General features: G+C 43.6%; 1 protein-coding gene across 2 annotated transcripts in view; it reads left to right on the top strand.

Moving 5' to 3' along the window:
- SRGAP2 (SLIT-ROBO Rho GTPase activating protein 2) overlaps window positions 1-14,345 on the top strand; it is a 249,053-nt gene that overhangs the window by 1,753 nt on the left and 232,955 nt on the right. For both annotated transcript variants that reach the window (XM_025374780.1, XM_025374790.1), the window contains exon 2: window positions 494-1,102. In XM_025374780.1, coding sequence (XP_025230565.1) covers window positions 1,036-1,102 — 67 coding nt within the window. In that variant the 5' untranslated portion in view covers window positions 494-1,035. The remainder of the gene's footprint in view (window positions 1-493; window positions 1,103-14,345) is intronic.

The raw sequence follows: 14,345 nt of genomic DNA, 5'->3' as shown, positions 1-14,345 counted from the left end.
AAGCTAGTAACCAAAAACAAAACAACTGGGAGGAGGGGCGGGAGGAGAAGAAAAGTTGTGCCCGGGTGGCTTGTCCCTCCCCGGCTTTGATCCCCTTTGATGTACAGGGAGGTGCCCCGGCCGGGGGTCTGGGGCCCCGTCCGGGGCTAGGTCGGGAGGGCTCTCTCGGGCTGGCCGCTGCCCAATGCTGGCGGGGCTCGGGAGGCCGCCGAGGTGCCGCAGTCCCCGCCCGGTGCCCCGCGTTCCTGCAGTCCCCGCCCGAAGCCCGCGCAGGCGGCTGCTCCAAAGTGTTTTCTTTCAGCCTTAAAACAAAATCCGGAGGGAGCTTCCTTCCTCCCCACCTCGCCGCGCCGGGCTCTGCGGGCCAGGAGGCGTTAAGCCGACAGGAATGGGCCCAGGGCGGGCTCGGAACGACGTCCCCTACCCCACCCCCGCGGCGATTAGGATCTGCGCTCTGGCTGATCGCCCCCTCCCCCTTTTCCTGCATTTACAGGCAAGTGAACCGGAGCAAACGACTTCCGATCCAGTCTGCGCTGCTGCGGCTCCCGTTTGGGATTTGATTTGCAGCATCTTTGAGCCTCTACGACAAAAAACCGCGAAGCACGCCCAGCCCTCTCCCGGTACCCCGAAAAGCACCCACTCCCTCCCGGGGACACAGCTGGGCGCGTCCACACCCCCGCAGCCCCACACCATGTTGTGCGGAAGGACTTCCACTCCCTGCCTGTGTCGTTGATGTCAGACCCCAGGCCAGCCTCCGGGCGCTGCAGTTCTCCCGGCTAATGCTGAGGCTGCGGCTCCGGCTCTAGCACAGGCACCAGCCGCCGCCGCACCCGGCCCCAGCGCCCACCGTCTGCATGTGCCCGCCGTAGCCGCCTGCCCAGCCCGCAGCCCGCGCTCCACGGAGCGCTGGAGACCACCGCGGGGGGCCCCTTCTGCCCTCGAGAGAAGCGGTCTTGGAGGTATTGATTTAGGTGTTTGGATTTTTTCCGTGGATCTATCAATTCACAATTCGAATTTGGAAGAAAGAAGGAAAACATGACGTCTCCAGCCAAATTCAAAAAGGATAAGGAGATCATAGCAGAGTACGATACTCAGGTCAAAGGTAAGGGCTTTGAAAAATAGCACACTGCAAATGCTCTGTGCACTGGTGAGGCGTGTATTTCCACCGTGATTTGCAGGTTGTTCATTTCTTTGGGTGGAGCAGATGGGGGCAGGCTGACCCCAGAGGTGGTTTGTTTCATAGATGGGTCTGAACCTCCAAAGGATGGGCAGTGCCAGGGGCCATTGACACTGGAAAGGAATTTTTGGAGTGGGCTGTAGGAGTATCTTTGTAGGGCTGACCATGATTTTGGCAGCCCTTTCCCCCAAGCTGGACAGGGTGGGGGGAGGGGCAGGAGGCTCTTAGAGAAAGGCACAATTTGCCTCCGGTTCTCTGGGTCAGGTTTCCTTAAAAGACAACTGAAATCTGACAGGTGTTTGGACGTTTGTTTCAGAGATTGAAGAGGAGTCCAGACAGAAAGGCAACCTTGAGAAGGTGTACCATTTGGAGAGCCTTGGGAGAGGCGGGGTTTTTCAGATGCACTGTATTAAAACATGAGATTTGCTGTGGCATTGGCACCAAAAGTCCATTGCCACCTTGGGTGCACCTTGCACCTGCCTGGTCTCTGGTCGGCCTGCATACAATCAGAGATCATAGAATAAGGCCACCAACGCCGGGTCTCCGCCCTCACCTAAATCTGAATAGAGTTGTTAGGGTAGCCGGTTGGTGCTGATTCTGGAAAATGGGAAGACATAATTGTTTAACCCTTCTGTGCTGTGACCCTCTGCTCTGGAAGACATGCTTTTAAAGCCCCATTTCCCTCTCCTGAAAAATGTGAAGGGTAAAGCAAAATGAGGACTAGGAGAAACCAAGTGACCTGTCTTCTCATCTAGTCGACTGTCTGACTTGACTCATGAATAAGAGCCCTTACTCAGATAGCATTTTTTAAACCAGCAGTTCCCATAGGAAGGGTTCCTGCCTGTTAAAAGAGCTGCAGCATGTGTTTGTGCAAGGCACTGTCCCTTCCTGGTCAGTCACTGGAAAGTGCCATGTGGCTCCAGCCCATTGAGACCTTAGCTGGGGAGTGGAAGAAGTGGGTGGCCTTGAATGTTACACCACATGGTTGGAGCTCTGGGTTTTCCTTTGTTTCAGAGTACAGAGGGAGGGGCCCCTCCTTTCCCTGCACCAGTGCAAGGAGACCTTTTCCTATCAGAGAGGACCTGGGAAGGGCCATGTCTCCCCTCTAATGATTGCTGGGGGTTGGGGGTAGGGGTAGAGTTTGAAATGGGCAGCTCCCTTGTCTCTTGGAAGGTTGGAAGGTAGTCTGAAGTCCTCATTGTACCTACAGGATCTTTTTTATGTCATTAGTTTGGTCAATGCTGGAGGTACCCTAAGGGGCCTTCTATCCACTTGGATGAAAACATTGGTAGGTTTATTACAGAGATGGGGGAGTTGAGTGATTGATAGCTTCAGTTGAACTGGGATTGAGAGAGGTGTGGTTGTGAGTTATAATTGAGGTCTTGGCCTCTTGTCACTGTTCATAATCCAGGCCTGTTTTTGTAAACAATAGGCCACTGACCTCCGTGTCCTGTCCAGATGCACTGCATTTGCTCTTGGAATCCCCCCTGCAGTTTTAACCAGATATGTCTTTTTTTTTTTTGTACACATCCTATTCTTAAACTGTTGCCGTCGGGAGTGTTAATAACTTTGATCTTCCCAGATTTCTCTCCAGAAGCATGCCATTTGACTAAGGTGCAAAGTGATTTTAAATGTTTATTTTTTGGAAGGTTCAAGGCGATAGGTGTTAATAGAACCACATCTGCCAATTTCTTTTTGGCAAAGGATTTCTCAAGTGTCTCAAAATTAAACACTTCGGATATTTACAAACATTGCTCATTGAGATGATGTAATGCAGATGGCTATTTGGGTTTTCTCTTCAACCTTGCCACAAACAGGAGACTGTTTTGCTTTGCTCTGATATTTTTCCATTGATACTATTCAGGATCATAGAATTTAATAGGTGGCTGAGCATGATGTCTTGTTCTGAGAAGGTGCCTGATGAATGCTTATGGAACTGATTTGAATAGTTTAGTCCTTCATTTTACAGCTGAGGAGAATACAGAGAACTGAAGAGGCTTGTCCAAGGTCACACAGCTAGATGGTGGCAGATCTGAAACTAGAAGCAGGTTTACCAACTCTCAATTCCCTATTCTGTATCTTTACTATGAAACATCATCTGACCAGGGTGGGAAAAAAATAAAAAATTCTTAAGGAGCCCAAATCTGTCAATGAATAATGGTAGTAATAATGATAATGATAATAGTAGATTACATTTTGGTTGCTCATTATGTTCCAGTCTGTCCCAAGTGCTTTAAATGAATGGTCTGGTTTAATCCTCACATCAACCCAGGAAATGGGTATTATTATCACCTTCCATTCACCATATAAGGAAACTGAGGCTTAGAGAGGATGAGCAGCCCTTCCAAAGTCACACAGCCAAACCATGGCAGCTTGACTTCATTCCTTTATTCATTAACTATTTATTGAGTGCTTGCTATGTGTTCTGGGGATTGGCAATACAGCTGTGAAGAAGAAAAAGTCTCCACCCTCGTGGAGCTTATATTCTGGAAGCTGGGCTCTCTATGGAACAGCGCAGAATTTGCAGACAAAGGGCCTGCGATCTGATTTGGCTCTGCCCCCCACTAGCTAGAAGCCCTGGGTCAGAATTATTATGAGTGTCAGCTTTTTATGTGTTATATGGGACTCATGGTGCTGCCAGACTTACTTCTCTTACAGATGCCAAGATAAAAAGAAAATCACTGTAACAGCTATGTCGTTTGGTTTGGTGGTTAAGTGCAATTTTTAGAGTCAAAGGGATTCAGGTTTAAATCTTGGTTCTGCCGGTTGCTAGCCTTTCACTTCGGGCAAGTTACCTGACTTGTCTGAGCCTCAGTTTTCCTATTTGGAAAATAGGTAAAATAAAATAGATTTCCTAAGGTAATAGTGAGTTGTTGATGAGATATATAAATTATTTAGAACAGTATCTGGCACTTGTAAGTGCTCAATAATGGTACGGTCTACTCTGTGAGCCTTTCTTTTGCTGAATTGGGCTGACTATTGAGACTGCATTGCATATTCACTCCCAAAATGCCAGCTATTAAATGATAGGAAATAAGTCAAGGAATGAAACTTGAGTTCTAGCTTAAGTTCATTTAGTCGTAACAAAAGATCTCGGGTCAGTCACTTAAACCCTCTGGACATCAGTTTCTTTTTCTGTTAGTGAACAAGTAAACTAATTATTGGCCACTGTGGTTCTGCATGTCTTTGACCAGAGTCCCAGGTCCTGTTTTTTCAGTCAGAATTGTTTGAGTCAAATGGACTCTAAATGGGACCCTCATCTCATGGGACCCTTTCTGGGACCCTCTCTATCCCTTGATTTTGCCTCCCTATAAACTACCTGCTTGCATGTGCCCTGAGGAACTCCTGAGGCTTCAGCCCTGACCCTACCCCAGAGTGGTTTTATGAGGGGTGTGCCTTCTTAGTCAGCCTGTGTTGTAGTGTCTTTTTAAAAACCATCATTGTTTCTGGTTTGTGGGTGCTCAGATTCCTTTGAAAGTTCATGCCTCTCGATGTCTGACTGAAAGCAATAATATTCTTAGTCTTTTTACATAGCTCTTTCCAATTTACAGTGTGCTTTCATATGTGGTTGTCCCTCAGTATCCTCAGGGGATTGGTTCTAGGAGTGCCCCCACTTCCCCCAGGATACCAAAATCTTCAGATGCTCAAGTCCCTGATAAATAATGGTGTAGTATTTGCATACAACCTATGTACACACATCCTCCTGTATACTTTAAGTCATCTCTAGATTACTTATAATAGCTAATACAGTGTAAATGCTATATAAATAGTTATAATGCTTTTAAAATTCGTATTATTTTAAATTGTTATATTGTTATTTTTATTGTTTTTTTTTTTTCCTGAATATTTTTTATTCCCATTTGGTTGAATATGTGGATATGGAACCTGCAGGTATGGAGGGCTGATATACAATAATCTCTGGAAATTCTTTACAACCCTGGTCGTATTCATGGTCATAACCTGAAGCCTTTGGCCTCTAGCCTGTTAGCTTGTTGCTGGGATTGGAGCAGCGAAAGTGGTAAGGTGCAGGGCTTGGTTACCAGGGTTGTGAATCTGGGTGGTATTTGGGTGAATACACATGACTGCATACAGTCCCAGCTGTTGTTCTTTCCTTATTTAAGGCCCCTTTCCTTTACTCTCTCTATACCTTGAGTTTTTACAGTCTCCCAGAAAGCTTGAGATTGACAGTTCATGCAAATATTCTAGGAGAAATAGTCTGAAACAGAGTGGCACTGTATGCTGAGCAGTCACATTTTCTTTCTTGAGAACATTAGGGGTCTTGTCTTTTTTTTTTATGTCTTAGGAGAACAGTGTATGTGTACCACAGAGCTGGAAGTGAAATTTGTAATTTCCATCTGGAGCATTTTGATAGAAAAAGTGCAGGCCTTTGCCTGGAACAGTTTAACCCTTTCAGGACCCTTCAAGAGCAGGAGATGAAATTTAAAACTGGAGTCATATTGTGTATGTATATGTACTTGGGAATGCTGATGCCTGGTATATAAACAAGCTCTTTCCCTTGGGAGGTCTCAGCGATTTTTCATTCACGCCAAAAAAGGTCTTCTCCAAAGCTTCTTTCCTCACAGCTCCCATTCCCCAAGGGAGCTTTAAATATAATCAGTTAATCAGTTTTAAATATAATCAGTTAAATATAATCAGTTTGAAAAGCTGCAGTAAAACATTTAGTTGGAATCCTCAAGCAGATGCTGTCATTTTCCTGTAAGATGATTGAGGGTTCCTCATCCCTTGCTCAGGGGAAAAAACAGCAACAAAAAAAGCTACTCTACAGCAGTAAGGTGAACTCCTGGAAGAAAATGAAGCTCTTGGAAGCATTCAAGTACCATACTCTACATCTTGCAATTGAAAGACCCTGGAGGAAGGTGGTGGGCAAGGAGCCAGGAGATGCAGTGTACTGTGCAAAGAAGCAGTAGTTGGAAACAGTGTTCACGAGGGGTCCTTAGCTTTTTCAATTTCAGGTGTTCTTTTGGGGAATGAGAACAGAAATTTCCTTTGAAGAAGCCTATCTGGTAGTTATGGCCACATCTGTTATGTATCATGCAGTTTGAAAGCTTCGACAGGCTCTGATCATTTCTCTGCTATGAGGTGTCCAGAGTTTGACCTAGATGCAGTATGTAGGCACCCTTACTATTAAAATCAACAGGTGCCCAGACCCTGACTCCCATTATTCACACCAGATAAATTGGGCTACCCAGTGACCCCTGTAGATTTCTCCTTCCAGAAGTGGGTACTCTTCATGGGAATTGTGCTTACCTTATACCCTTGACCTCTGACAGCTACGTTAGGAAAATATGTCATATTGCAGGGAAAAAGCAGTTGATATGTAGATTTCTGGTTGTAATAAAATTAAAATGAACAGTTTTAACCTGGTGTCAGCTCCAGAATTGACTTTTTGGGGAATCTGGGAAAGTTGCCTTGGAAGTTATTTGGTTTAAAAATAAATAATAGGAGCACTTAAAAGCAGTTTTAAAAATTACAAAATTAACACCCTTACTGATTTTACAATAATGTGTAGGAACTCTCATATCTCCCTTACTCTCTGTAATTGTGGTAGAATACACAGGAGATTGACCATCTTAACCATTCTAGAGTACAGTTCAGTAGCATTAAGCACATTCACATTGTTGTGCAACCATCACTACCATCCATCTAGGCGACTCTTTTCATCTTGCAAAAATGAAACTTTATACCCGTTAAACAACAACTCCCTATTCCCTCCTGCCCCTATCTCTGGCAAGCATCATTGTACTTTGTCTCTATTTGATAACTCCAGATACTGCAGGTAAGTCGAATCATAGTGTATATATTTTTTGTTACTGGCTTATTTCACTTCCTGTAATGTCCTCAAAATTCATCCATGTTGTAGCATATGTCCACATTTCTTTCTTTTTTAAGGTTGAATAATATTTAATTGTATATATATATCCCATTTTGTTTACCCATTCGTTCATTGATGAACACTTGGGTTGCTTCTACCTTTTGCCTAGTTTGAATAATGCTGCTGTGAACATAGGTGTAACATAGGTGTATTCTTTTTTCTTTCTTTTTTTTTGCAGATGGGGTCTCACTCTGTCACCCAGGCTGGATTGCAGTGGCTTGATCACGGCTCACTGCAGCCTTGACCTCCTGGGCTCAAGTGATCCTCCCACCTCAGCCTCCCAAGTAGCTGGGGCTATAGGCACATGCTACCATACCTGGCTGGTTTTAAAATTTTTCATAGAGATGAAGTCTCCCTACATTGCACAGGCTGGTTATTTTTTTAAAAGGTACACTATACCAAAGTTTTGCAAGCCTGTATATACATTTCTATATAATCACTTGTCCTGATAAATTTTTTAAACTTAAGGTTTTAATATGTGCATTAGCTTGTATATTAGTATATTATTAATTGTAAAGTTGTACACCTTTTAATAATTACGTGAATTACTAAACTTTTACCATATTTTTAATAGCTTTATTGAGATTTAATTGACATTTAATAAATTGCACATATTTAAGGTATACAATTTGATAGACTTTGACATATATAACACCCATAAAACCAACACAATCAAGATAGTGAATCTAATCATTACCGCCAAAGTTTCTTCATTATAATGTATTAATAAACCAGTACTATTGGCCAGGCACGGTGGCTCACATCTGTAATCCTAGCACTTTGGGAGGCCAAGGTGGGAGGATTGCTTGAGCCCAGGAGTTCAAGACTGAATCGGGAAACATAGTGGGACCCCATCTCTGCAAGGAAAGAAAAAAACAAACAAAAAGACTGGCTGGGCACGGTGGCTTATGCCTGTAATCCCAGAACTTTGGGAGGCTGAGGTGGGCAGATCACCTGAGGTCAGGAGTTCAAGACCAGCCTGGCCAATATGGTGAAACTCTGTCTCTACTAAAAATAAAAAAAATAGCCGGGTGTGGTGGCAGGCACCTGTAATCCCAGCTACTTGGGAGGCTGAGGCACGAGAATCCCTTGAACCTGGGAGACAGAGGTTGCAGTGAGCCGAGATCTCGCCATTGCACTGCAGCCTGGGCAACTAGAGCGAGACTCCATTTCAAAAAAAAAAAAAAAAAAAATTATCTGGGTGTGATGGCACATACCTGTAGTCCTAGGCTCTCTTAGGAGGATGAAGCAGGAGGATTGCTTGAGCCCAAGAGTTCGAGATTGTAGGGAGCCATGATTGCACCATTGCACTCTAGCCTAGGTGATAGAGCTAATAATTATGTTATAGAAAAGTCATTAGCTTCAAGATAACTAAGTGAAAGCCTGGTATTAACAAATTTTAAAAAGTAACAAATAATGATCTAAGCCACCCAGATTAGTTTCTGGAAAATTTGTTTAACCAAGACAATCTCCAAGGGAAGTCGGGTTAATAATTGTATCTCAGCCATTACTTTGCTTTTAGGAGGGAAGGTACAGGATGGAGTGAGAAAGAAAAGAAAAAAAAATCATGGCCATGATAGGAGTGGACTAATGACAGTATCTTTTTACATATAGATATGGCTTGGCTGGGCGCAGTGGCTTACGCCTGTAATCCCAGCACTTTGGGAGGCCAAGGTGGATGGATCACCTGAGGTCAGGAGTTTGAGACCAGCCTGGCCAACATGGTAAAACCTCATCTCTACAAAAATACAAAAATTAGCTGGGCTTGGTGGTGGGTGCCTGTAATACCAGCTACTTAGGAGGCTGAGGGAGGAGAATCGCTTGAACCCAGGAGGTGGAGGTTGCAGTGAGCGAGATTGTGCCACTGCACTCCAGCCTGGGTGACAGAGCAAGCCTCCGTCTTAAAAACAAAAAAACAAATGAAAAAATAGATCTGGCTTGAACCAGTTTTAGGGCCTCATGCCTTTTTAGAAGGGGTCACAAATGAGCCAGATATCAAGGAGAGGGTCTAGGGGCTCCCATTGGAGATCTATTAAAAATATTTTTAATATGGCTTCTTTCTTCTAATGATTGACTTCCTATTGCCTGCTAAATACAGACCAACTTTCTAAGGTAGATATGAACTTCCTTCTCAGTCTGACTGCAACCTCTTGTTTCAACCACATTTTTTATTTTGTTTTAGGAGGACTGGAAGTCTAACTTGACTGCTTACCATTCTTTAAACACGTAGACTACTAGCTAACGTTTGCTCTTTGTTGGATGCTTACCACTTACTAGGCATTATGCTAAATACTTTATGTGATTATTCCATAATCCTTACTCCAACTTTAGGAAAAAGATGTTACTAGTATCCCATTTTACTGATGAAAAAAATGAGGTGTAGGACATTCAGTTATTCCCCCAGGGTCTGCAACTGGTGAATGATGGAATAGGAACCTTGGTTGTCGCCAGAGTCTGAGTTCTGCGTGTTGTTCATGGAATGCCCCTTTTTCGCTGCCCAGTCCCGTATCTTCACCTTTTGAAATCTCACCCTTCTGCCGGGTACAGTGGATCACCTGAGGTCGGGAGTTCGAGACCAGCCTGACTAACATGGTGAAACCCCGTCTCTACTTAAAATATAAAATTAGCTGGGGGTGGTGGCACATGCCTGTAATCCCAGCTACTTGTGAGGCTGAGGCAGGAGAATGACTGGAACCCAGGAGTTGGAGGTTGCTGTGAGCTGAGATCACGCCATTGCACTCCAGCCTGGGCAGTAAGAGTGAAACTCCATCTCAAAAAAAAAAAAAAAATCTCACCTTTCTGGTAAAGCCCAACGTTTCTGGGATTCCTTCCTTAATTGCTCTGACCAGAAATAACCCTTCTTTTCTATTTCACCCACACAGTACTTCTCTTAATAGCTCTCATATGGCATTGATCTCATACTGCCTTATGTTTGGAATATTTGTATTTCATTCTTTTTTCTTCTACCAGACTTCTGAATGTAGGAATGTTTTGAAGTTGTGTAGTGCAATGCAAAGAATATAGGCTCTGGAACCAGCCCTCAGTTGGAGTCTTGTCAACTTCACTTCTTTGCTGTGTGACTTTGCTCAAGTCACTCAGCTTCTCTTCCAAGCCCCCTCTTCTGTGACATGGAGATAATGAGACCTATCTTGCTATTAATTGCAGTTGTGTTTAGAGTACTGGCTCAGTGTATGGCAAATATTAAATACTAAATAAATAGTTTATTATAAGGTCCCTTCAGATAGGAAACGTGTCTGGAAGACTATTGTAGCTCAAATGGTGGCTCTCGGTAAACACTTACTGTCTGTAGTACTGAATGAATAAATGGATGACCTAACTACTGCAAATAATCTTTTGGAAGTAGTTTAATTGTATCCTGACACTACATCTTGCACAGTGTCACCAGACTGATTTTTAAAAACTCATTTTTTTTTTGCTAAGGTCATAGCATAAAAGACTGTTACTATTAATCACTTCCCACTTACCCTGCTTACATTTTATACTGCCTTACAGCTGAACTGCCTCTAGTTTCCTTTCTTTATCATGTTGTGTCATGGTTTGTGCTTTATCCATGCTGTGCCCTCTCTTTGGAATGGGTCCTCTTCCTTGAACCTGGAAAACTTATTCATCCTTTAAAGCCCAGCTCAGATGCCACCCTTCCAGGAAGCCTTCTCTGCTCCCCTGTGCAGGATCCCAAGCAGGATTTCTTAGCATCTTCCCTTGCCTTCTGCACAGAGTTCATCAGTACGCTCTCAGCATCTCCTCCGCAGTGTCTTTGTACACTCTTGTATTATTGCACTCATCATATTACATGGCAATCTCTTCGTTTACATCTCTTTGTTTACAACTCACTGAACACCTTCAGGAAAAAACGGTCTTTTATTCATTTCTGCATGTCCAGCTCCTGACACATAGTAAGCACTACAATGTTTATAAGTTGAATTGAACTGTCTTCTGAGTTGAGTTTGGATGTGACAGTGCCATGATGGCATGCTTCTGCATTTCTCCCCCATTCCAGTAATAAACCCATGTTAATATTATTTGAAATTTGATATAGATTAAACACTGTGAATATATTTGCATTATACAAGGACAAGTACAAACTACATAGCCTTATGGATTCTCCCCCATGGGAGTGTGTTTCTCCTTAAATTTATTGCGGGCACGGCCCTCTTTAGAATTGCTGCCCTCTTTAGAATCACTGCCCTAGAGCTATACTTGAGTTGACCAAATTTCTTCACTCACATCTCTTACCTTGGAAACCAAGAAAAATGTTAACACTGAAATTCCCGAGAGTTTAAAACAAACATAAGGCTTTCTGTAATTGAAGCAAAAACCCATTATACGTTTGTCCAGGATTTATTCACCATTTTTATCAGGCACTAAAAGTCTAAGTTTGAGAAAGTTCGTCTGTCTTGACCTGGAGTTAAAACTGGGTTGACTTGAAAAAGGAACTGTTTTGTTACTCTTTTGAAGCACGGTGTGGAGAGAGTTATTGCCTGGTTAGAACCAGCTGTGAGATCTTTGGTAAATGGGGAAGGAAAGGTCCTAAGGGACAAGCAGGAAAATGGTCCCTTTTGGGTTTTCAAGTCATTTGGTATGAAATAGCCTTGACCTTATTTATATGTTGTGAATGAATGGTTCTGAACTTGAAATATGTATTTGTGTGGAGGAAAAACAGTTGGGACATGTTCCTCCATTTTGGTGTATATTTTAGGATGTCATCCTTTAGGGAGAAGGCAGATTCTCTTTGGGTTTTTTTTTTTTTTTTCTTAACCATATCTTCTAAATGCATTAATCAGTGGAGAGGTGACCCAGAAGCACTGTGAAAGTTGGGACCTTATCTTTGCTGTTTGATCCCAGATCTTGCATTTAAAATCATGGCATGGTGGGCAGGATCTGAATACTCTCCCTGGAGAAGATGACCCTGGCAGCCATGGATGGCTGGGTGGCCAGGGCTCCACAGGAGGACAAAGCACAGAAAACAGAGGGACTCAAGAATATGAGGTGGCCATGACAAGCCATGCCATAAGCTTTAAGAAATATGTCTTGTTTCTGAAGAGTTGGCTGTTGCCAACTCTTTTCTCTAAACATTGAAATCCCTTAGAAATTTGCTTCCTTTTCCCATTAGTTTTTTTGTGTGCGTGTGTTTATTGTTTTGGTAGGCGGTGGAGATGCTGCACCAGAGCTTGTCAGATGAGTAAGCTGCTCTTTGGGAAGACATCTTGACTGAGGTACCTATTCTGGAGCAACATTTCTTTTGGGCCAATACAGTACTTTGTAACACGTTGAGTTATAGGATTCTATATAGGCAGAATGATCCTAAGGGAAAGAGTGCTGGATTGGGAGGCAGAAAGCTTGGGTTCTAGTTTAGCTTTGTCATTTACTACCATGATTTTGGAGATAACTCACCTAAGGTCTCAAAATCCCTAGTTTCCCTATAAAATCCCTATAAAATGAGAACAACAATTCTTGGCCCTTATAATGACGATGATGATGGCTAGCGTTTATCAAGTGCTTCTTATGTCGCAGCTCTGTTTTAGATGCTTTACATATATGAACTCATGAATTTCTCAGCAGCCCTGTGAGGTAGCTGCTATTATTATCCCCATTTACAGATGACGCACAATGAGGTTAAATAACTTGCTCTGAAGCACATGGCTAGTAAGTGATGAGGACAGATTATGAACCCAAACTGACTTAACACTGATGTGAGGCTGAAATGAAAGAATTCAGTTGAAACTATGAGATGCTGTATACACTCAGTTGATTATCCTCATTTCCTAGTAACTTGTTACAATAAAGAATTAATGCAGTGTTTTAAATGTCTTTCTGTTACATACCTACTCTACCTCCCTATGCCTTGGTCTTCTCATCTAAGAAACTAGGGGTTAAACATTAGGAACTTTCTAAGATCCTTCCAGCTTTCAGGGTTCATGATTCTTGCTTATTAATATGTTGAAGATTGGCCGGGCTGGGTGCCTCAAGCCTGTAATCCCAGCACTTTGGGAGGGTGAGGCAGCCTGATCATCTAAAGTCAGGAGTTCAAGACCAGCCTGGCCAACATGGTGAAACCCTGTCTCTACTAAAAATACAAAAATTAGCCGGGCATGGTGGCGGGCACCTGTAATTAATCTCAGCTACTTGGGAGCCTGAGGCAGGAGAATCGCTTGAACCTGGAAGGCGGAGGTTGCAGTGAGCCCAGATTGCACCATTGCACTCCAGCCTAGGTGACAGAGCAAGCCTCCACCTCATAAACAAACAAACAAAAAAGATGTTGAAGGTGATGATTTGTCCCTTTTAAGTAGACACACTTGAAAGTACAAAAACCATTATATTCTCTGAATGACATTCTTTCCACCCCCAGAACTTGCCATGCCTGCATGGCTGCTGCACACTTATGGAGGATAGGCCCCAGGTGGTAGGTAGTACCAGAGTGGCAGCTGACCTGGAGAGCAGTTGAAATGATACTTGTTGAAATATCACGATCTAATAGGAAGATGTGCCTCACAGCTGGAGAAAAATCGAGGGGCGAGAGAGTTACTTGATGGGCCTACAGGTGAACTTGTGACTGGATCCACTAGGGACAATGAATGCTTTAATCAGGATAACTATTAAACTTTGGACTTCCAGTAAGCTCAGAGACTTCCAGAGTTAGAAAATTCCCTGCTGTAACTGGTTTGTATGGTTTTCCCTGTCCATGTTGGTGGGCCAGAAATGGAATTTGTGTAACTCTTGGCATTACAGATATTTATGTTGTTGTGTGCAGTACTTAAATTTAAAAGAAAAAGGAAGTTAATTGATTGTCCTTAACGAAAATTAAAGAAATAAGGAAGTGGGAGGCTCTTAATCTCTGACGTCTGGTTTGGGACAAACCTGGGGGAGGCAGTGTGGTTATGGAACTGGTATAGGGTTGATCTAGACATCTGGGTTGTTCGGGAAGTGCCTTCAGGCCCTTTTCGGATGTGGAGTGGCCTCTTGCCTCTTTTTTTTTTTTTTTTTTGAGACGGAGTCTTGCTCTGTCGCCCAGGTTGGAGTGCAGTGGCCGGATCTCAGCTCACTGCAAGCTCTGCCTCCCGGGTTCACGCCATTCTCCTGCCTCAGCCTCCCGAGTAGCTGGGACTACAGGTGCCCATCACCTCGCCCGGCTAGTTTTTTGTATTTTTTAGTAGAGATGGGGTTTCGCCATGTTAGCCGGGATGGTCTCGATCTCCTGACCTTGTGATCCACCCGTCTCGGCCTCTCAAAGTGCTGGGATTACAGGCTTGAGCCACC

Source organism: Theropithecus gelada, chromosome 1 (genome assembly GCF_003255815.1).
Source record: "Theropithecus gelada isolate Dixy chromosome 1, Tgel_1.0, whole genome shotgun sequence".
Classification (NCBI taxonomy): Eukaryota; Metazoa; Chordata; class Mammalia; order Primates; family Cercopithecidae; genus Theropithecus; species Theropithecus gelada.
This window is presented reverse-complemented; position numbering and strand designations above follow the sequence as displayed.